General features: G+C 35.5%; 2 protein-coding genes and 1 pseudogene across 3 annotated transcripts; 2 read left to right on the plus strand and 1 right to left on the minus strand.

Annotated features, from left to right (window-relative positions):
- Positions 1-617: 617 nt before the first annotated feature.
- Positions 618-3,446, plus strand: LOC136207398 (pentatricopeptide repeat-containing protein At1g63330-like; annotated as a pseudogene).
- Positions 3,447-4,057: 611 nt separating this feature from the next.
- Positions 4,058-4,875, plus strand: LOC136206265 (uncharacterized). 2 transcript variants are annotated; one of them, XR_010676237.1, is made up of 2 exons: positions 4,058-4,340; positions 4,453-4,875. XR_010676237.1 is itself a non-coding variant. In XM_065997250.1 (2 exons), exons 1-2 carry the CDS (start codon positions 4,281-4,283, stop codon positions 4,567-4,569), a joined length of 201 nt encoding a protein of 66 aa, XP_065853322.1. In that variant the 5' UTR covers positions 4,080-4,280; the 3' UTR covers positions 4,570-4,875. The 2 variants fall into 2 exon arrangements, 1 of the variants encoding a protein (XP_065853322.1); XM_065997250.1 differs by having other exon boundaries at positions 4,080-4,364.
- Positions 4,876-8,099: 3,224 nt separating this feature from the next.
- On the minus strand, positions 8,100-17,734 carry LOC136206697 (uncharacterized). The gene is made up of 8 exons (XM_065997840.1): positions 17,461-17,734; positions 16,728-16,953; positions 16,010-16,144; positions 15,058-15,274; positions 14,182-14,368; positions 13,717-13,901; positions 10,672-10,809; positions 8,100-10,129 (listed from the first exon to the last, which is right to left on the minus strand). The coding sequence occupies exons 1-8, from the start codon at positions 17,567-17,569 to the stop codon at positions 10,001-10,003; spliced, it is 1,326 nt and encodes a 441-aa protein (XP_065853912.1). The 5' UTR covers positions 17,570-17,734; the 3' UTR covers positions 8,100-10,000.
- Positions 17,735-25,180: the final 7,446 nt, after the last annotated feature.

The raw sequence follows: 25,180 nt of genomic DNA on the forward strand, positions 1-25,180 counted from the left end.
ACTAATAACATAAACATATACATATTCTTCTTGAAACTCCAAATTCGTAGAGAAACATTTGGAATCCAATTTTCATCATTTAAACTCTTTAGAATTTCCGCAGATATATAATAAACAGATACATATACTAATAGCGGGGTGTTTGTTAGGAGTGATATAGAAGGTGTGATAAGGATAAAAAAACACGAGATAAGTTATCCCGCGTTTGTTTGTGAGATAGAAGAGTGAGACAGATGAGGGATAAGTCTCTTATCCCTCAAATCATATACCCAGGAGGGGGGTGGTATAAGGAGGTGGGATAAGCTCCTAAGATGGAAAAGTCAATCTTATCCCTCAAATTAATGTTATGTAGTTTAAATAAGGTTAAAATAATAAAATGTATTATTTTATCCCTATCCCTATCTCACGTGCCAAACATTGAATAATAATTCTCGAATTATATTTTTATCCTTATCCCAACTATTTATCCTTGTCCATATCCCAATCTTATCCTTATCTCTATCCCAATGGAATACCAAACCCTCCGTAGGTTGTTAAAGCCAACTATAATTATGCCCGTGAATTTTTAAAACCATGTGCTATAGATAAAACGTGTCAAGCATCGTCCTATTCCATTTCACTCTTCCTCTCCGTTCCCATTTCACAAATCAGAGTTACTGTAATTCCCAATTCACACCCTTCAATTTTCGTAACCCTAAATTTTAGATCCACGATGGTAAGGAGCTGCAGCAGACGTCTTCTCTCTACATTTTCATCTCATCATCATCATCAGGTAATGGCTATTTCTGCTAATTCATCTTCTCTTATTCCTACTCCTTATTCCACCGCTGCAAAAGTGAGAGCAGCTCAAACCCAATACAGTTTTCATGATCTCATGTCTTCCTTTAATCATATGCTTCGTATGAATCCGCCTCCTTCTGGTATTCAATTCAACAAATTGCTATCTGCTCTTGTTAGAATCAAACATTTCCAGACCGTCCTTTCTTTGTCTAAGCAGATGGAGTTTGTCGGAATTTCTCCTGATGTCTATACTGCGAATATTTTGATTAATTGCTTTTGCTATCTACGCCGTGTCGATTTTGGGTTCTCTGTTTTGGGGAAAATGTTCAAACTTGGTTTGGAGCCTGACATCATAACTTTTAATACTTTGATTAATGGTTTATGTATTCAAGGTGACATTCTAGAAGCAGTGAACTGTTTTGACAATATAGTTGCCATAGGATATCAACCTGATGCACGTACATATAATGTGATTGTCAATTGTTTCTCTAAAATGGGAAAATTCAATGTTGCATTTGGTTTGCTCGAAGAAATGGCTAGGAGAGGATGTCAGCCTGATGTGGTGACATACAGTTCTATCATTGATAGCCTGTGCAAGTATGGCTTGGTTAAGAAAGCATTTCATCTATTCTCAAATTACAAGTGAAGGAATTTTGCCTGATGTTGTTATCTATAATTCTTTAATTCACAGTTTATGCTATTCAGATCAGTGGACAAAAGCCTCTACGTTGTTAAATGAAATGTTGGACCATAACATAGCACCAGATATAGTTACCTTTAATATTCTTGTCGATGAATTATGTAAGGAAGGAATGGTGGATAAGGCTAGATGTGTGGTTAGAGCAATGATTCAGAGGGATATAGACCCCGATGTTATTACTTACAATTCATTGATAGATGGATTTGGTTTGGATGGTCAGCTGCATCCTATGAAGCACGGACATGGATGTGGACACGGGTGCGGATACGGGTGCGGACACGGCAAACGGCATTTTTAGAAAATATGAGACACGGATGCGGCGGGGACACGACAAATTTTATATAATTAATTTTTATATATTAGATATAAAAATATCAGTTTGATTTTATATAATTAATTTATATATATTAGCTATAAAAATACCAGTTTTTGAAGTTAAAAAGAAGCCATGACTAAACAAAGTAGGAAATTCTAAGGGAGATACTGAACAAGAGATAGAAGAATCAAAATCCCAAAAAAAGAAATCGGTATCCCTAAAAAAGAAATTGAAACAGAAGAAATCGGAAGCAAAAGAAACAAGAGGAGAAGAAATCAGAATCAAAAGAAACAGGAAGAGAAGTCGAATTAAAAAAAACAGGGAGGAGAAGGAAATCGGAATCAAAAGAAACAGAAAGAGAAGAAATCGCAATTGCAGATGATGAAGACAGCAAATCGCAATCGCAGGAGAAGACCTAAATGCGCGATGTTACGATGTACAGGTAAGTAAAAATAGGATTTTTGGTAATTGGTCCATATATTTTTAAAGATTTAAAAAAAAAACCGTAAAACTTTTCCTATTTTTATAATTTGCCGTGTCCCCAGTCGTGTCCCCCCGTGTCCCATCCGTGTCCGATGCTCCGGCCGTGTCCCCGCCGTGTCGCCGCCGTGTCCGGTCGTGTCCCGCCGAGTCCCCGAGTCCGGCGAGTCCGACTCGGCCACGGCGACCCCGGGGAAGTGTCCGTGCTTCATAGGCTGCATCATGCCAGGAAAGTGTTTAATACGATGACAAGCAAGGAGTGTAATCCTAATGTTATTACTTATAACATATTGATTCATTGGTACTGTAAACAAAAAATGATTGTTGAGGCAGAGCAACTTCTAGATGAAATGCTTCGTAAAGGGTTAAATCCTAACAATTATACTTATAGTTCTCTTATACGTGGCTTTTGCTGTACGAGAAGCGTTGGGGAAGCCATGAAGCTTTATAAAGACTTGTGTTCAAGTGGCTATGGTCTAGATATAGTAGCTTACTCAACTTTGCTACATGGCTTCTGTGAAATTAAGAATTTTGATGCTGTGTTCGGCCTATTGCATGAAATGCAAATGAGAAAGTTGAAGCCAGACACATGTATATATAATATTCTAATTGATGGGATGTGCAAAGCTGGAAGGCTCAAATATGCAAATAAGTTATTTTCTATGCTTTTTGTCGGAGGGCTGCAAGCTAATGTTCAAACATATACTATAATGATTAATGGACTTTGTAGAGAAGGATTACTAGATGAAGCATATAATGTGTTCAGGAAAATGAAAGAAAATGGCTGCTCACCAAATAGTGTCTCTTACAACGTGATTGTTCATGGATTTCTACGGCACAAGAATTTGTCCAAGGGGATAGAGCTCATACGTGAAATGCGTGAACACGGGTTTTCTGGAGATAACACCACAGTAGCTTTGGTAATGGATCTGTCATGCAAGAAGGATATCACTCCGGAAAATTTGTAAATCCATACTGAAGACACCAAACTTGTATGTACAAGGATGAAATTAATCTCCAATAAAACGTAAATGACGCTTCCTGTATTGTAAAATGTAGCTGTTGCTGTGCTTCCTTTTTATGTTGTAATCTACATGGAACTTAGAGAGGTTAGATCTTATCATTGTATTTTCTTTCTCCATTTGTTGCAAAATATAATTTTATAGTTAATTATGTATCGTTTATTTTAGAAATCTCTTGAAGGCTCGCCATCTCTCATCTGTAGGGAAAGAAGCAGAAGAAAGGATGATTGTAAACAATCCAAGAACATGAACTGACGGCTTCTGTTATTTTCTTTTCCTTTTTGAGGTTGATTTTGTTAATTAGATTACAGATTATTGGTATGGTTTATCATTTGATTGATGGATATTGAGGGTTTTTGTTTTTGTTTTTTACATTTATACTATGCTTAGATGAGAATAGTGCATATGTATTTCAGAATGAACTATATCATTAAAGTATCTTTTGTTATTTTTCAAAATCGTGTTGCGTTATGTCGTCCATATGTTTCATATGATTATAATGATACAAATGCAAAAAGAAAAGGTAATAGTAAAACCAAAAAGAATGCAACTTTAGCAGAAAAGTAGCATGAAACTTGATTTTCATTGAACAATGGATTTCAATTTTGATAGAATCTGCAGAAGTCTGTTTTTCTTTTCTCTTTTTGCTTTCAGTCCTTTACAAGACTCCTTCTAGATTGAATGAGTTGTCTCAATTATAGACTGAATGAGCTGTCTCAATTATTCTTTTGAACCCATAATTTCAAATATTGTGAATAGGTGAACTAGAGAAATAGAGTGAACAAACATTAGATCCCAATTGGAATTTTCAATGTTGTTTTTTGGTTTATTTCAAATTGAGCATTTGTTGATAATTGTGGATAGGATAAGGGGGCAAATAGGTCATTAAGCCCTATAAAACTCTGGAATCAAAACAGTCCACACAGAAGTCATTATTGAGACAACAAACTTATCTATAGAGTAAAGGAAAAGGAAAAGGAAAATGGAGATGGCAGTTCCAGTACTGGGAATAGTAGCTGCTGCTGCTGTTACTTTCTATGCTGTAAGCTTTGCACAAATTAGAGAGGTTGTTATTCTCTCTATCTTATCTTTAATTTGTTTCTCATCAGCTTTTTGCAGAACTGAATTAAGTATGAAATTATAATTCCTTTTAGAAATCATTTGAAGACTTTGATGAAGAAGGAAATGGAAAAGGGATGAAGCCATTTCTCAGCTCTAAAGAAAAAAGAGCCAGAAGAAAGGCTGATAAACTGTCCAAGAACAAGAATTGACACCTCAACAACTTAACCATCTCTTTCTTTCTTTTCCTTTTTATGTTGTGTTAATTAGATAAACATCCTGGTTGGTAGTGCTGTAATCGAGCCGAGCCGAGCTTTGGCCAAGCTCGGCTCACTATAAAATTAATGAGCTCGAATCTGAGCCGAGCTTTGGCTTGCTCAAGCTCAGCTTATTAGAAAATAAATGAGCTCGAGTCGAACTCCGAACTTATTTCGAGCCCAAAATCCTCTTTGAACTTTGTCCATTAAGAAAATTATCTAACCATGAATCGTTTGTGAGTAAATTGTTAATTATATGTATGAAGTTTGCTTGCAAATAGCTATTTAATTGTGTATATAAACAAGCTCACAAGAAAAGTTTGTGAGCCGCTTGTTTACAAATCGAGTTAAACCGAGCTTTTATCGAGCCGAACATCATACCGTTCATGAACGGCTCGGTTCATTGGTAGGTAGGTAGCTGCTTCACTTTATGCTGATGCTAATGAATTGGATTTTGGCATCAAAATGGACTTATTTCAGCCATTTTCATTGGTTCCTACAGCAGAAAATTGGGGCAATGTTAATGCTTCCTCCCTACATGTTTGATGGCTAAACTGTAATTTGTTAAAGATGAAAAGCTTATTCAACTATATTAATTTCAGGAAGATTAATTCACTGGATATATTGTCTTTTATAAAACCAAGATGAAGATGAAAAGTTGAACCTTCCTATATGAAGAAAAAGGTTAAAGGTTTCTTATAAAAAGAAGAAGTTAAAGGTCAATATTGTCATGAGGTCACGGGGATTAGAGGTGGCAATTGTGCGGGAAGGGGACGGGTATGCATTTACCACTCCGTCCTCCAATGTTTACAGGACGGTTTCGGGAAATTCTCATTAAATGATTCGGGAATTTTTTCATCCCTATCCTCTCTTCCATACAGTTTCGGTACGGTTTCGGAGAATCTACATACCCAATAAATTAATAATATTAATTTTTATATATATATAAAAATTTAATTATAATATTTTAAAGAAAAATAACAAAAAAAACACTAAATTGTACTGGTTATATTACAAAGTAACCAACAAACTTATTGCAGATTAATCCATAACCAATTTGCTAGTTACTCTTTAATCTGTAACCAGCAATTACTAGTTAAAGGGAAGAAGACGTGGCAGAAGAGAGGGGTTAGGATTTCTTGGTTACGAGGATAAGAAGAGTGAACAAGTTGAAAATGAGGGAACCACTTATACTTGTCTAATGGATAATACGGGACGGCAGGTGAGAAATCATTCATCAATGTACCAAAGATCTTAATATGTGTGTTGTCTATTAGCAGATTGTTGCACTTCAGTGTATACAAAATAAAAAAACGGCTTAATACATATATACACATCTAAACTTGGTAAGTTTTGCCTAATGGCACCCAAAACTTTTAAAATAACCTATCACACACATATAGTTGGCTTTAAAAACCTATGACACACTTATAGTTGACTTTAAAAACCTATCACACACCTATAGTTGGCACATTCGGACCTCCTACACACAAAATCGTTGATCTTTCGTCTTTGCGGATGAGGTGACATACCGAACGAACTCACGCGCTTTTATTTTTTTCTATAACACGTATACCACCTTGTTCGTTAAAGACGAAAGGTCAACGATTTTGTATGTAGGAGGTCCGAATGAGCCAACTATAGGTGTTTAATATGTTTTTAAAGCCAACTATAGGTGTGTGATAGGTTTTTAAAGCCAACAATAGGTGTGTGATAGGTTATTTTAAAAATTCAGGATGCCAATAGGCAAAATGTACCAAGTTTAAGGGTGTAAATATGCATTCAACCTAAAAAAACAATGATACATAGTAATATGTTTGTTTTTCTTGCATATGATGTGGTTCAATTTCTATGATACATGCACGTTTGATGATAATGTCATACTATTATACTTCACCAATTGGTTGTTGTTCAGTTTTTCCGGTCAAAAGTTTAATCTTGTAATAATTTGAAACTTGATTCAGCTTGAAATACTCGTTTTTAAGACTATAATTCAGATTATTATGTCAAAATCATGTTATGTTATCTATATGTTTCATAATCATATATGATATAAATGAAAAAAAAAAAGTAATTGTCTGTATAAATCGTAGCATAGTGCTAGAAATTGTCACTCTCAATATGCAACATTTTCTTTTTTTGATAGAATGTGAATTAATGACCCATCGTGTTACAAAATGTATGATTTGTATGACATCTTGTCATTGTGATTTCATGTTTAATGGAACACCCTTAGAAAGCATGAAGATGGCAACTGTAGTGATAGTAACTCTAACTTATCTCAAATAAGAGGGTTTCTAACATTCAAACACGCAAATACATTTCTAATAGGTTTCTAACGTATTTCTAATCTTAATAGTGTCTTAAATCACTAGAAAAATTAAACCTCAACATCGTATGAAAAATCGCAGCAAAAATCGCACAAAATATGTTAAATGATAATTTATATACTAAGGGTATTTCGAGAAAGTTAACTTTGAAAAGTGTCTAATTTTATACTTACTTTCATTATAGCAAATGAATTTTACATTTTATTAACATAATGATCACTTTTAATATTGACCGTATCAAAATGATGTGCTAATCTCAAAATAAAAATAAAAATCTAAGAACTAAAGTTTTTTAGAACTATATTTTTAATGTAAGACTGTTTTTTATTTTTTCCATATCATAATTTTTGGATATTATCTCGCTAAACAACCATTTTCTTTCTTTTAAACAAACACCTAAATAACTTCAAAAAAACAAAATTTAAGAATTAAAGTTGCTCATAATTATCATTTCTATCTGTTTAATAACGTTTGGTTACTTGTTATTAGAATGATCACATTGGTCAACGTGAAAATGAGTGATTATAATATTAAAGTAAAGTACAAGATTTACTAGATCTATAATGTTGGTTTTGAAATACGTTAGAAACCAACATTATAGCTCCTATAGACACTATTAAGATTAAGCATGCAATTATATGATTAAGCATGCAATTAATATTTTGCATTATTTTCATGATCTAGTTTTTCAACTCTAACAAGAACCACAATGAAAAAAAATAAAAAAGATAAGGGCTAAATTTAACCTAATGTTTAAGGAGAAGTGCAAATTTAACTTTATCGTAAAAAGATAGTGTAAATTTATTCTTAATATTTCAAAAAAAAATGATAAATTTTAGCCTTATATTACTGAAAATAGACCTTCCAATTTTTATTGGGTTTTTTTTTGAAATGTTTTTATTGGTTATTTCTAAACTATATTACTAACATAGTAAATTTTTTTTAGATATAATTAATTTTTAGAAGATGTAATGTTGCATATCAATAACTGTAAAAATAATGTTTTCAAATTTTTGATAATATAAAATTAAAATCAATCTTTTTTACAAATATTAATGTTAAATTTGCATCATTTTATATTTTATAGGTTAGTTTTAAATTTACACTTTTCCCAAAAATTAGGTTAAATTTGGCGAGCATCCATTCAAAAAAAAAAAAAAAAACAAGACCTTTTCATACTTATAGCAAAAAAAAATATATATATATATATCCATGGAAGAACCATGACTTGCTTCCAAAACAACTCTTGAATAAGTCAGTAACTTATAACGGTAACAATTTTCTTGTAAAGCAATTCAAGCCCTTGGGTCCTCTTTTTTACCTTCCAACGGTAACAATCAGACACCTTTTATTACCAACAGTAATTTTCACCTGACCGACCAGGTGAATTTGATCAGTCTTCTCCTCCGTCTTCTTCTTCAGTAATCGCATTCTCCAGATTCTTCTTCTTCTTCTTCAATATCTTTTTCTCCACCATCGCCATTTAACCTGTTGTTGTTCGGCTGCACTTTTGACATCGTTGCTCCCTTTTCCAATTTTACTATCTTTTTCGTTGATTTGTTCCGAATGTTGACTGCAAACATCAGAAACTCAGTTCCGAACTGTGAATGTGGAGAAGTTGCAATCGCAAGACCTTCTTGGACAACAGCTAACCCAGGGAGAAGGTTTTTTGGATGCAAAAATTATGGGGTAAGGTTAATTTGATCAATTTTTTAATTTGGGGAAATTAGGGTTCATAATGTTGAAATTAGGGTTCATAATGGTGAAATTCTTTGGATTTGTTTCCATAAAAATAATCCTTGTCAATTTGTTTTCAGACGACTAAAGCTTCATGTAGGTATTTCTTGTGGATTGATGATGAGGCATCTGAGCATTATCGAAATGTTATGAACGGTTTGTTGAAGGACTTGAACGAGAAAGATGGAATTATAGAGTCACAGAAGAAAGTAATGAGAGATGGAGGGTAAACAATGAAAAACAATGAGATGTGGATAAACTATACAGTGGCTTTCATGTTAGGTGTGGCATTTGGTAGAGGAATTCATAGGATATTTAGAGTGTAATTCAGAATGTTCTTGGTGTCTACTTAGTTTCAATTATGTAGTCAGACTTGCTCAACTTCTAGATTGAATAGAATGATATTATGAATAGGTGAACTGAGAATGAATTTTCTATTGCAGTTCCTACTGCAAATGTGAATGATGATCTATTGCTTAATTTAGTGGAATGGAACTTCTTTGACTGAGGGTTACATTCCTGCTTCAATCATGTCTCATTCATTTGAGTATTGTTTCCAGGTCTACTAACTGTTTTAAGTTTAAAGTATGTGTAGTAGTAGTTGAACTATTTTGACATTATATTATGCGTTATGGTTCAGTTTGTTCATACTGCTTTTCCTGCTTCTGGAATTCAGTAAATGCACAACATACAATTGAGAAAAGGGCGAACTATGATTACTTGTTATTATTGAAGATTGAAGTCAAGTAGCAGCATAGCCTAACAGTGAAATAAGATACGTATGATCAACACGCCTCAGTTTTGCAATATGTTTTGCTATTGTTGCTGAGGAAAGTCTTGTTTCCTTACTGAAGACACAAGAAAAAAAACTGTTAAAGCAAACGTTTCTTAGCGAGACGTAATGTTGGAAAGTGTAAAGTTGAGTTACTTTTATGTTACGTTTTACAGTTCAATGATTATAACATGAAAATGAGTAAAGTTCAATGGCCATGGGTGTAATTTACCCGTCTTGTTTTCTTTTTTTCTTCCTTCAACAGGACTTAAGTTTGATATCTAGTGTCAATAGTCGTTCATTTTGCTAATGTTAGCATACATTTTACTTGTAACAAAAGTATTTGTGTACTAACATGAAAATGAGTAAATTTCAATGGTCATGGGTGTAATTTACCCGTCTTGTTTTCCTTTTTTCTTCCTTCTTAACTACAGGACTTAAGTTCGATATCTAGTGTCAATAGTCGTTCATTTCACTAATGTTAGCATACATTTTACTTGTAACAAAAAGATTTGTGTACAAATGTGAACGCTATTGTTTGACTTTGTTATGATACTCGAACTAAGATGTTAGTCAGGTATGCGCCCTCTGGGTAGGACGGATCGAGAGGGTGGTCCGATGCTGCACCAGCTTGTCGAATAACTGTTAACTTCCTTCCGGCCGTTGAAGCTGCAGCCTATTTATCATTGAAGAGAAGAAGAAAGCAATTTCAGTCTCTTGAGAACAAAATAAGAAGATTCATTTTTTACCTTAAATAAATGTTATTTTGTACCTTGTTTCAATTTTTAGTCAAAACAATCTCAAATATATCTAACGTTCAAAATGGAGTAAAATACGCATTTCAACTTGTCCAAAATTCTTTTTCTTTCATTTCTATTAGAATACCCAAAAATGTTAAAAGGAAAAAAAGGTCCAATTGTCCTTCACATTTTTGAGAAAGTGCATGTTCCTAAAAAAATGGGAAATAGTAAAATTTTAGGCTCAACGTTTCCAACCAAACGTAATGTTAGGCGCATAACAGGTATATCTGCACTTCCTCAAAAAACGTTATGGGAAAATGTAGACCTTATCCTAAATATTGACTGAAATTGATGCTTTTTTCTTTTACTATTTAGGCATCATTTGTGGATTTTAGCCCTCACATAATGGTAATAAGACAGAACAAGTTAAAACAAAAGAAAAGACATAAAAGGCAGAAAAGGCAGAAAAAGAACTTGCCTGGAGAATTCGCATGAAAGCTCCACTCTGAGTCATGGCTCCAGAACACGAACAAGTCATGAGAAGACCACCTCTCTTTGTCAATCTCATTGCTAACATGTTCAGATTTCTATACATGCCTGATGCACTTTGTAGTACCTAATCAATAAAAACCTAGAAAATTCAATCAACTACTTTACAAGCCTAATAGGCTACATATATAGATAAAGTTCCTTCTGTTTTCATGCATAGATAAGACTGCTAAGGAAGGGTTAATACAACAAGGGACTCTGTCTGAACTTGCCCAAAAATCAATTGATCCCCTAAATTTTAAGGATGTCTCAATTCTTAAAGTGACATGATTAATCCCTAAGTGCTATGAGCAAAAGTAAGAGGAGATTTGGACAAGTTGAAATGCATATTAATTTAAGCAAGTTCATGAGCTAATAAGTCATTTTAAGAATTTTTGGGGGCTAATGAGACATTTTCAAAGTTTAGGGGTACCATCAGATTATCTGGCCAAGTACAGGGGCTTCTTTATATATTAAGCCTAAGTTGAAAGATAGTTTTACACATGAAAGATTAACTGGGTCTTTAAGCATGGTAAGTCTGGTCAAATAAGTAAAAAATGAGCTTTACTTATAAATTAGTCCTTGGCTTGACAATTTTAGTCAAATTAGTCCAACAATTGACCCTACAGTCTGAACCCTCAAATTCACAGGCAACTTGTATCTTACCCTTTAGGTATCAACTCAGCCTTCAAAAAGCTTGAGGCTATTTTGGTATCTTACCCTTTAGGTATCAACTCAGCCTTCAAGTTGACAAATTTCAACAAATTACCCAACTTTTACAAATTTTAGGTATTAAAACTGATTGTATTTGGGTTAATTTGTCAAATTTGTCAACTTGAGGACTTAAAGTTCCATTTGGATTGAATTGAACATGGTTGCCAACTTTAAGGGTAATGTTGACCCTTAATTCATTTTATAGATGGCTGAATAAAACAACGGTTCTTATAACTTATAAGACTTCATTCCTTGACAATGATTTATGCACGCATAAATTTACTAAGGACAAAAAGAGTGTCTCTGCATATGCAGGTAGGCATGTCACCACGACTAGACCCGGCAAAGCGACACACGATCCGATGACACGACACGAACACGACATGCTTTTTTAGTGTTAGTGTTTAGGGCTTTATGACACGACACGAAATGGCACGTTAATTTTCGTGTCATTTTCATGTCAACCCGAAAACACGAAACTGACCCGAAATTTAATTAAAAAAATTAAAAATTATGATAAACTAGGTTAAAAATAGACATGACTTTTCTTATTTATTAAAGTATAAATATAAAGAGTATAAAAAACCCTATCTTATCTTATTATCTTAACTTATTAGGTTTTAATTTTTCAAATTATGAATTTGAAGTAAAGTTCAAAATATTTGGAATGGCAGATCGGGTCGCGTTGAGCAGGTCAGGTCGTGTTAGTGTTAAGCTTAACAGGTAATGGGTCATTTTTGGGTTGACACGAAACTGACACGCTAATTTTTTAGTTGAGTTAGTGTTGATATGTGAATCCGAAAACGACACGAAATGACATGGATATTGAAAATTGTTGTTATATTCTCTTGTGTTTTTTATGTCACTTTATTAATAAAGATAATAAAATTATAATTATTAATTGCAAATATTGATTTGAATTTCCTAAATTGTTATAAACACATTACATGACCCTCTAACATGATATTATCGAACTTTTCGATAATTATTGTTAACATACTAATCTAAAAATGATATAAAATGTTTAAAAACAGTATCATATCTTCTTATATTTTTAAGAGTTATTATTAATATATATGCATAACAAAATTACATGTAACCCAAAAACACGACACGAAATCGACACTAACCCGAACAGGTTAACACGACTTTGACACGAAAGTTTTTGGGTTGGGTTTGGGTTTACTCATTTTTGACACGAACCCGAAATGACACGACACGAATACGACTCGAACACGATAATTGCCAGGTCTAACCACGACAATACGATTTAAAGACACAACCCACTTGACACGGCCCGTTTAACATGATCATTATTTTTGCATTATTTATATTATATATAATTATGTGAAATATATAAATCACATAACATGATAATCCGTTTTGCCACCTCTAAATGCAAATTAAGAAAGCAAAACATAAATGCGCTAGACCATAGCATGGTAATAACCTGGAATCTAAATTCCATATTGTTGACCTCTACATGAAAGTTTGTGAAAAAAATCCCAGCTAGAACAAGTCCGTACACTAACTTTAATCAGAAAAAATCAAGTCTTGTTCCAAAACTTGACAAAATTGGTCTATTTATTAAATGAATCAGATAGGTGCACTTAACTAATACCTAGAGCTGAATACAAATGTTGATTCTTGAATCAAATCGAATATTCAAATAAAAAGATTCAGACTAGATTGAACCGTTGACTTTTTCTTTAGGGCTAAAGTAAAATTAGTTACAATTCTAGAGATTTCCCTTTAGGGTTGAGCACGGAACTTGGAGATTCTTGAATCCGACAAAATATCCGAATAAAAAGATCCAATTGATCCGACAAAATATCCGAATAAAAAGATCCACAATTGGACTGAACCGTTGACTTTTCCTTTAAAACCAAACCGAATTATACTATTGACTTTCATTAGGTACAGTTCTGGACATTTCCTTTTATTGCTTAGGGCTCAGCATAGATCTCGAAGTTTCTTGAACCGGACCGACTATATGAATAAAAGATCTAAACTGGGATTGAACCATTGACTTTTCTTTTAGGACCGAATCGAATTGTACCTTTGACTTTCATTAGGTACAATTCTTGAGATTTTAAAATTCATCGGTTGAATCGAACCGATCTCATCCATTCGTAATACCATTTAAAGAGGCCACATATTTCAGAAAGTAAACATACAACCGCTAAATATGACTAAGATTTAGTAAGTATATGGACCAAAACTTGCTTTTTCCCAGGGTTTATCTGTTTTGAGATATAAGGTAACATGAATATTGATGTACCTTCTTCCTGGGTGCTAACTTAGGAGGATCAAGAATAACTATATCCCATGACTCATTTCTGGAAAGGGCATCCTTCATATACTCAGTTGCATCTTCTCTCAAAAATGATATTCTTCCCAAGTCCATAGAGTTAAGGATAACATTTTCTCTAGCAAGCTCTAGAGCAGGTAAGGAAGTGTCCACGCCTAAAATGACATAAGATAATCAGAAAATTTTACGTTGTTTTAGGGCTCGTTTGGTTTATTTGTTATCCTTATTGCCGATTTTCCTTTCAAAATAACTATAAGAAGCTGTTTCTCAATCTTAACCAAACACTTTATAGGTTTGTTAAAACAGTAACACGCTAGCAGTTTTACGCGCTCAATACTATATGAACCTTATGATTCTACAGAGTGGAATTCTATTAACATGAACATATATTCCAAAATGAAGTTTAAAATCAACACAAGAGAGAAATTATTTTACCTAAAACATCAACTGCGCCTCCTCGTAGTGCATTTAGAGCAAAGCCACCACTATAGCAGCAAATATCAAGAACTCTCTGACCAGCTGTAATTGTTGATATAAATTTGCGGTTTTCACGTTGATCTGCATAAAACCCAGTCTTTTGACCAGTATGCGATATTGCATATGAAATCCCATTTTCCACAACCTACAGCATGGAAATTAGGTGGCATAAGTTGCTAGTTCAGAGATTCACATAAAAGCAAAAACAGCTTCTGCAGAGAAGAGATATTTAAATTAGATTGTGTAAAGAAGTTATAAATGGGTTTTACATGTATAAAATATGTGGATTTTAGAGCCGGAGACTATTTTAGAAGGAAAATAAAGGGCTCACTCAGAAAGAACAGAATGCCATTTCTGAGACGATTAGCAACACATTATTTAGGAAAATGAGTTTGCAGAAAAGTTCAACTGCAACATAAGGCTTCCAAAACTTTTAATATTGAGTTATGTGCCTGTTCGGTTCTCCTTTTTGTTGTTTTGTTCCAAACAAATAGTAGACATAAAATGTTGGGTTAGCATTAAGAAACAACTGGTGACCACTATTTTGAAAGAAAAATCAGCTAACAATAACAGCTAGGACTGTCAAATTTTTATACAACCTAATTTAGAGAGATAACCTGCATGACACGACTCGTTTGATGCAAATATCATTTTTGTTGCATTTATATCATATATAATATAGATCATATAACACGACTATGACACGAAAACTAGTTTTGACACCCCTAGCAACATCAAATACTAACAACTGAATCAAACTGACCCTGAATTACTGTTAAAGAATTTTCAACATAAAAAATACAATGGATTGCTATATTTCAAAGGCATGTTTACCTTTGTCCTTTCATGACAAAGAGGGATTTCTTTCGAAATTGACACTTCCAATCCTTCTTCTTTTAAAATTTCAACAGAAGGTCTCCAGTTTATATGATGAATTTCATCAACTCTACTTATGCAAGCCTCTACTTCTGATTTGTACTTCTCAACCCATGCAGCAGATGATGCTATTACTGCTAAATCTCCAAACACGTCAACTATTAATCCAGACAATCTGCGTTGATAGCACGAAATGCAATTTGCAAATAAGTGGTGGATCCTAAATTCTTAGATTGAATGAGGAAAAAGAATCATGATGGATCCTAGAGCATAAATGGGAAAAAAAATCTGGGGCCCTTGATCTTTTGGATATTTATTGATCAAACCCATAATCTTTCAATTTGACACCTTGAGCCCTTGATCAATTATAATAGTATACATTAGGCCCTTGGTGACCAGGAAAGTCAGTTTTGAATTTAGAACTCAGTTAACAGAGAGTGTTATTTGTTTAATAAGCAGTTCTTTATGTCTAATGTGGCTATAGAGAAACTGTAAGAACCTTATTTCGAACTGTAAAAAATATAGATGCACTGAGTAACGCTCTTTCTCTTTTAACTAAATTAGATGTTTACCAATTTGGCAAGCAATGGGTTAGCGTGCGCAATTTTAATTGATCTAAGGGCTCCATGTATCAAATTGAAATATTAGAGACTCAATCAACATAAATAAAGATGATTTTTTCCAACACAAATAACAATAAAACAATATCTACATGAATACAATTCATCTTTTCGTCCTATTCTCTCTGCTTATATCTACTCTGGCTTTCAAGATGCATACCCGTGACCTTCGGTCACACGACAACAACGTTTTACCGTTGCGCCAAGGCTCGCCCTCCTAGTAAATCAAGGATAATTTGAAAATATCATATATTGATCAAATATTTGAAAATGTTCATAACTTCACTTACCTATCTCCTTCGCTGTTAACAAGGCGGTATGCATTTGTATGGGTTGATGGCAAACCCAATCTCCTACGCAGCTGTATAGCTGCATTAACTCTTGTTTCAAGTAGCTTCTCCATGTTCAATGCACAAGAAGGATCTCTACACCACAAGAATGGAGAATTGAATGACTTTGAGAAGGAAAGCTAAATTATGAATTAGGTTAAAACATCCCTAGCATCTCAAACTTATCTCGAAAAGTCTAATGACCCTTTCAACTTTGAAGAAAATGACTGATTAGCTCCTTAAAGTTGTTTAAAGTGACATGATTAACATCCTAAGTCCTACATAACAAAGCAAGGAGAGATTTGGACAAATTGAAGCGCGTTTCATCTTAAACAAGTTCAAGCATCCAATACGTGACTTTAAGCAAGTTCATGAATTACTTGGGAAAATAATGAACAAAGGGTTAACTTGGGAAGACTCTGTATACGTTAGGCCTATGAATTACTTGAAAAAATTAATGAACAAAGGGTTAACTCAGCTCGCAGCATTTTCCCCAAATTCAACTTTCAATTCGGTCATATAACTTGGCATTTTTTTGTCAAAATTATACGAAGTGCCACATGTTTGCACAAGAGATTTGACAAATGTCAACAAACAATGAACCATATGCTCACATATGTCACTAACATGACAAAAAATGATAAGTTATAGAGCCTAAAGTTCATTTTGCAAAATTTACCTCATGGCTTCCTCTTCTAATTGCATAAGCCTGACTGTGAACATTGATTTGGAGTTATACATTCCCCAACCAATAGGTTTCTCTGTACCATCAGCCACCAGCACAATATCTCCGGTAACCGGAGGTGGTCTACTGATAATTCTATCAACTGCTCCACTATACACCATTGGGCTTCCATCTTTAAAAAGCTGTGTCTTCCCTTTTTTCAATACAACCTTTGCAATTCCTACCAAATCCATACCAATTGCGACAAAGAGACAGAAATTATCAAATACTAAGAACCATATCCACAATTACAAAAGGGATAAGCTACAAATTTAGCCCTATGGAATCTGAAATTGCTCCATCTACAAAACATTGCTAACATTGCACGGTTTTCAATGTGGAGTCTAAATCTACTCCCTCTCACTAACTTATAGGGTTAAATTTGTCCCTAATCCCATTAGAAAATAGCAAATTTACAGAAGAGAAAGCAACAACATGCTAAAGTAAAGCAGAGGAATCAATCAGCCAATTTAGAGCTTCAAAACGAAATATGAAATTATACAGAAACAGGACAGCTGTTGATAAATTGGTAAAGAGAAAATGGCATAGAGCAACTTAACCTAAAAGCATTGTTGATAATTTCAATCAGGTGAGTATGAATTTCTAAGAAAAATCCACAATTTCATAATTAAAACTAAGAATGAGAAGATAATAATTGTAATATAATAAGAAAATAAAAAGAGAATACCTTTATTAGTAGGATGAGAAGAAGCAATTTCTTGAAGTGTGGTAGAGGAAGATAAGGAACAAAGAGGCAGTGACTTGAAGAGGCGTGAGGGAAGGTTGAGCTGTAGCATTTTCGGTGTTTGGAGAAAAGACACCCAACTGAAATTACACAGTGATAGACATAGAAACTAATGCCGCTACTTCGCTGTCTCCGGCGGTTTTTCGCCGCCAAGTTGAAATAAATGTAAGAGTGAGCTGGGAATTGCAGATTGCAGAACCTTGAGATCAGTGAATAGGGTAAATGACAAAATATAGGATAAAATTAAAAAACTGAGGCTCATTTATATATATAATATATAAAATAATAATAATGGACCATTTTATAAAATAATATAATATAATATATTAATTTTAATTATTTTATTATATTTATTTATAAAAAATTATTTTATTAATTTTTTTTGGTAGAAAATGGAAAAGAAAGACAACACAAAGAACAAACTAGCCTGGGATCAGTCTAGGAAAGCTAACTTCAATCCTATCCTCTAAAAGAAGAGAAGAAAGAAAGATAGGAGGATCAGAAATGGTGGTAACACCTAACATCCCCTCATGCCCAGCCGCCGCCAAGCGATCCGCAATCCGGTTCTGTTCTCTGAAGATGTGGCTGAACTCTAAGAACTCAAAAGAAGAGCCAAGCCTTTTAATAGCTTTGATAAGGTTTTGGCTATTAAGACAAATAGCATGATTATCAGAAATCATATTAATGGCCTCCTTATTATCAGACTCCACAAAAAGCCTCTTAATACTCAGACTTCTGGCAAGCTTGACACCAGAGAGAATACCCCAAAGTTCCGCCGAAAAGGACGAGCCCAACCCCAGGTTATGGGTGAACCCAGACATCCAGGCGCCCCCCGCGTCTCTAAGAACACCTCCGGCCGCGACTCTTCCATTGTTGAGACAGGAGCCATCCGTATTCAACTTCACCACCCCATCCTTTGGCCTACTCCAACCAACAAGGTGGACCTCTTTATTCTGGGTAGACCTGGCAAGGGAATCCCCTTTGAAGCTCTCAGTAATAATAAGGAGCTTTTTCGAGAAGAACTCATGTAAGTTCTGAATAAAAACAGTCTTCTCACTAAAAATCTCCTCGTTCCTCCACTTCCAGATTTGGTGACAAATAATAGCAAAGAAAATGTCACCATGCTCCATGTTAGCCAGTAACTTCCCACTAACCCCATTAGAGAACCAGTCATTCTCATAGTGGGCAAGGAAGGAAGGGAGAATGTGGTGTGGGAGAACTTTCTTCCACACCTCTTTACTTTTAGAGCAGTCCCTAAGAGCATGGCACAAAGTTTCAACATGGCCTCTGCATCTACTACAAGCTCCTGAATCTGCCAAATGCCGTCTGTGCCTATCCGAATTAGTAAGCAACCTATCCTTAACTCCCAGCCACAGGAAGCTCCTAATACGGTAAGGGATTTTAAGGGCCCAAATGGATTTCCAAGTATCCGAGAGAGGGTCGGATCTGTTGAGGGTAAAGGCTTCAAAGGCAGATTTGCAAGAATAAGCTCCATTGTTAGTCAGGGCCCAGCAATGCCTATCCTTGTCTTCCTCTTGATTACTAATCTTAACTCCCCTGATTCTAAGGAGAGTATCCATGCTAAAGAAGGTATCACACGTTGACCAAATCCAGTCCCCATCAGAGTCCACCACATCAGCAATCCTCCAGTTGCGGATATTGCTAGGCGGGGGGGAGCTACAAACATCTATAAGCGGTTTATCTCCAATCCAGGTGTCATTCCAGAAGCTAATGGACTTGCCATTACCCACCTCCAGGCCAACCCCCTAGCAGAATTCAGCAAACACAGCGCTAAGCCCTTTCCAAAGGAAAGAACAATTGACAACTCTCTCCTTAGGGCCCCCAAAGATTTTGTCCTTCCGATACTTACCACAGAGCAGACGAACCCAAAGAGAAGAGGGGCATTGCCACATTCTCCAGAGGAGCTTCATTAATAAAACTTTGTTGTTGTCTTTAGCTTGTATAATGCCAAGACCCCCCATGCTTTTAGGCTGGCAGATCTCCTTCCAAGGGACAAAGTGAATCTTTCTTCCCTCTCCAGACTCTCCCCAAAGGAACCGCCGGTTAATTTTGTCAAGCTCATTGAGAACCGGCTCAGGCAATTTACAGACTTGCATGATATGATTGGGAGCCGCGCAATTGACAGAATGAATTAAAGTTAGACGGCCTGCCAGGGAGAGAGAATTGGCTTTCCAACTAGCACACAACCCATTAGTTTTATCCAGGGTCTCTTTAAAAGAGGCTTTGGAAATTCTGTCGCTGTGGAGGGGGACCCCAAGATACTTATCCAAAGAGTGAGTAAGAGGAATGCCAGAAAGATCACTAAGTTTTTTACAAACGCTTTTTTCCATGTTCTTAGAGCAAAGCATCCGAGACTTATGGATATTAATCTTCTGGCCAGAAGCTGCGCAAAAGCAATTAAGGATATCCATGACCACACCAACTTGCTCCTCATTCCCTTCCACAAAGATCATCACATCGTCAGCGAAGAACAAATGGGAAATAGGAGGGCAAAACTTGTTAATGGACACAGGATAGAGAATCCCCTTGCTCACAGCCTCTTGAATTAGGTGAGCCAGCCTTTCCATAGCAATAACAAAAAGGAAGGGGCTCATAGGATCTCCTTGACGGATACCCCTGGAGGGAGAGAACTCATCAGACATATCTCCATTGATCAAAACCTGGAAAACAGGAGAAGAAATGCAATCCTCAATCAATCTCCTCCAGTTCTCAGGTATACCAGCTCTTTTTAAGCTATCCAGAAGAAAACTCCAATTTAAGCGGTCATAAGCTTTCTCCAGATCAAGTTTGAGAGCCACGATCCCTTTCTTACCTTTCCTCATCTTCATGGAGTGAACCATCTCCTGGGCAATAACCACATTGTCCATCATTTGCCTGCCATGAACAAAACTACCTTGATTTTGGTTAATAATCTCAGGAAGGATACGCCGGAGCCTATTAGCCACAATCTTAGTGATAGCTTTATATAACACATTGCACAGACTGATCGGCCTCATTTGTAAAAAGGAGGAAGGTTTTTCAACTTTAGGGATCAGAACCAGGATGGTTTTGTTCACCAGCCTAATATCATTGGATCCGCCGAAAACACCTATAATAAAACTGTAAATGCCTTCCTTCACCGTATCCCAGTGTTTATGGTAAAAACTAGTAGGAATACCATCGATCCCTAGAGCCTTAGTAGCTCCAATACTGGTGAAGGCCAGATCAATTTCTTTATGGTCGATAGGATGAAAAGCTTCTTTAATAGCATCCTCCTCCAGCCTAGGAAAGGAGATCCCAGATTGGGCTTTGTCCAGATCCACCTCTTCCTCTTTAAAGAGGTCTTTATAGAAATCAAGGGCAAGGCGACGAATATCTTCCTCCTCATATATCCAATCACCATTGGAGTCTTTAATAGCATCGATCTGATTCCTCTGCCTCCTAATAATAGTAGAGAGGTGGAAAAATCTGGTATTCCGGTCACCGTCCTTAATCCAAGCCTTTCTAGATTTCTGGAACCAAAGGAGCTCTTCCTGTCTAAGCACCGCTTCCAACTCGTTCTGGAGAGATCTAAGATGACAATTCAGACTGTGGTCAAAACGGATCTCCAAACAGCGTTGAATACCTTCCATTCTCCTTAAAAGTTTATTTTTCCTTCGGATAATATGGCCAAAGATGTTTTTATTCTATCCCACCACATTCCTTCTAAACTCCTCAGCAGTAAGGAGAACATTAGAATGGGGTTGCTAATTGTCCTTAACAAAATTCCTGAACTCAGGATGGGCATCCCAAGCAACAAGGTACCTAAAAGGTCTATTCCCTTTAAGCCGGTGACCTTTAACCAGTTTAACGAGGATAGGACAATGGTCAGAATGACGAAAAGGGAGATTCAACACTTTCACCTCAGGAAATCTATAAATCGCAGCCACATTCGCATAAACTTTGTCCAACCGAACAAACACGCTACTCCTTTTCCAAGTGAACTTATGACCAGCGGCTCCCAGGTCAGAAAGCCCATATAAATCCATATTCTGCTTATGATTAAGGCACCGGTTCACATAATGATTACCCCCCCCCCCCCCTCTTTGATCACTCATGAGGGAAATATCATTAAAGTCCCCAGCAACCATCCAAGCATCCACCATGCTTGTACTTATAGAATACAGGAGCTCCCACAGCCTTTTTCGGTTAGTCAAAACCGGGTCGGCATAAACAAAGGTGACAAAGAAAGGTTTGTTACCAGGGTAACAAACCTTACTATGAATGAATTGATTATCCATACTAATAATATCGATACTAACACGATCTGGCTTCCAAAAAAGCCAAATCTCCCCTGCCCGACCAGTAGCCTCAGATCTGACACAACTCCAATTCTTAAACTTTCTAACCACCTCATCTGCTTTGGAACCACTAACCTTGGTTTCAAGAAGAGCAAAACAAGAAGGATTAAATTGCTTAATAAGATCTTTAACATGAATGCGGGTAGCCTTACTAGTCGCACCTCTAACATTCCAAACAAAGAAGTCCATCAGAAAAGAAGACTACTGATCGCAGGCCCACACCCTATACAAGGTATTTATTCGGGGCTCCTGAGAGCCTCAAAGAGGTGCCAGCAGGCCCCCTTTTATCCCAAGAATCCAAAGAACTATGGTTCTTTTTAGGGTTAGCTTTAGGTTTCTTCATATTCAACTTATTGACTCCCATAGTTTTTGCGGTTGGGATGTCAACAAGAGTTTTCAAATTACTAACCTCTTTGGTCATCATTCTTCCTGTTGAGCCAACGATCTGGGAGCTCCCCTTGGCAACAGCTTTAGAATCGAAAAGAGGATTAATAGAATCACCTAGGATGGAAGCAGGCTCGGCTGATTCCAGGCCCGGCATGCTTAACTCCATATGCTCATTAGATAATTCTGGATCATGTCCATCTTCAAGAGACAGGACTCCAAATCTCGACCCTGATCCGGATGTTGAAGCAACATCAGCACCAATCTTGATATCAGGGGGCCTGACCTTGATCTCAGGAGCAATTTGCAGAGAATTCAACTCCTTACTGATATCTGGAGATTGATTCCGAGCAGCAAATGCTCGTGGCTTCCGTCTGACCGACCTTTTGGCCAGCATCCAAGGGCCAAAATTCTTCCCTTCACTTTGACTCTCCTCAGCTCTACCTATGTTAGGCACCACCACCTCTTCAACCGCCTTCCTTCTCTTTGGACAGCCATCATAAGTATGGCCAAACATGCCACATTCATAGCAGATATTGTGAATCCCTTCATATTCAATATGAAAAACTTTATTATGAACGCTGAATTTGGACAGAAGAGGCTTAACAAGATCAATGTCAATACACCCCTTGGCAAACTTGCCTCTCACTGCCCCAACGGTAGTTTTGTCTACATGGTGAACTTTCCCTACAAGGCCACCAATCTTATTAAGAAATCTCTCGTTATAGTATTCAATAGGCAGTCCTGGGAATCTAACCCAAGTAAGGATCCTATTCACGGAACAGTCATGAGGATTAAAATTAGGGACCCAATGCCTCAATGCCAACACATGATTGGATATGATATAAGGGCCACCATTAACTACAGCATTAAAATCCTCTGCCCTTGTAAATTTAATGACATAATAGTCATTCTCCAGATCCGTAATGGTAATCTTCCCTTTCTTAGCCCATTGTGCTTGGATCCTCTGAGCAAAGTAATTAAAGCTAATCCTTTTCCCAAGCACCTTGACAATTAAGACTAATTTCCATTTTGACCTGAGCACGCGCTTATCCTCAGAGGAGAGACGGATCACAGGACACAGCGGGTCCTCTTGAACACCATCCTCAACATCAGAGTCGGAATAGACTTCCTCCGATTCATACTCGATAATGTCATCCTCCAACATAGGTTCTTCCTCGATCACCCCCATCACCTTATCTCTCCAGGATGAATTCCCCAATCCTTTCTCAAATTTAATATTATCAACCGTATCCCCACCTTGTTGCGGGCTCGGATTAGCAACAGTAGGCATACCATTATGACCCGCAGCCCCCTGGATCAATGATCCTCCCAACGGGCCTGCAACAACATCCCTAACAAACTTAAAAATTATTTTATTAATACATATTTAATAATTTTACTAAATTTTTTTCTAATTTTTTTTAATTATTTATATAAAATAAAATAAAATTTTAATTTTAATTATATTATTATATTTATTTATAAAAAATTATTTAAACTAAATATAAAAATAAAATAATAAAATTTAATTTAGATAACACATTTGTATCATTAATTTTATGTCATTAATTTTAATTATTAAATTATAAAAAAAATTATATTTGTATACCAAAATGAATCTGTGCATCAAGGTTTGCCATCACTAATTGGACGCAATAAGACTGAGAAATAATTTGATGTAGGGAAATTTGATGAGCGTGGGAAAACGACATAAGGAATGAGATGGAATTATGGGGTCACGTGCAGTGCACAATAATTTGAATGATTTTAATTGCCATGTAGGATGTTAAAAATTGTGATGTGGCGCTGAGTTGGCAGACTTAAAAGATGATGTGTCGTTCTCTTAGTAATTCCTAAATTGATGCTATGTTGTAAACGTTAAGCGTATATAGGTGTTATTTTGAACGTTGAGTCCAAATTAGTACTTCTCCAAAAACTTTAGACATATTTTAGTACCTTATCTCTTATATTTTCCTCTCCAAGGTTGACTTTTTCTTTAATTAGATCACAAACTGGTGGCATGGTTTATCAATTTGTTTGATGAATATTGTCATACCCCCGTAATGAGGAATTTTATTTTACTTTTTAAGAATATGGTATGTTTAGATGGAGTATTTAATTATGTCTGTAAGTTAAAAATTCATGAATTGAGGATGAATGTATTATATCACACTTGTTTGAGGCAGTTCATAACCATACTCAAATTAAGAGGGTGTTTGTTTTAGCTTTTCGGATGAGCGTTTAGCGTTTCACTCCAAACCGCAGGAAATATAGCGTTTGGTTAGGTTTATATAGCCGCAACGTTTAGCATTTTCTCTGGAAACTGCAACGTTTTGGAGCGTTTCACGAAAAACTCATATTTTGAGCTTTTTATAAACAGCTGTTTGTAGTTGATTGTTATTGACAGAATTATCCTTCTTATTTCCACAAAATATATTTATTGTTTAACATTATTTATATTTCTACAACATAATTACCGGAAGAATAAAGTTTTGTTTCGTTCAATAAATTTTTTATTTTTTATATAGATTATTTTTATTAATTTGTGTAACACATTTTTTATTTTATAATAGGATAAAATGCAAAAATACCCCCAATATTTATAGTTAGGAGCAATTTTACCTTTAACGTCTAAAATGGTGCAATTATATCCCTAATTTTGGCAGCCAAAAGCAAATTTATCCATAACATTGACAAATTGGGTCAATTTGAAAAATAATTTATCAAACTGTCTTTTTGGTCATGAATATTGTCATCTACACTTCACATGTGCACCATTTTATCATTGTTAGTAACAGATCACAAACATATGATTAGATGTGATTTTTTTTAAGAAAATAAAAAAAATATATTGTCTTTTGTACGAGTTGGACAGAAAAATTTCAAATATTTTATCGAATTTATAAATATTAATTTTCAATTTTATTATTAAATCA

This window comes from Euphorbia lathyris, chromosome 9, assembly GCF_963576675.1.
Source record: "Euphorbia lathyris chromosome 9, ddEupLath1.1, whole genome shotgun sequence".
Taxonomy (NCBI): domain Eukaryota; kingdom Viridiplantae; phylum Streptophyta; class Magnoliopsida; order Malpighiales; family Euphorbiaceae; genus Euphorbia; species Euphorbia lathyris.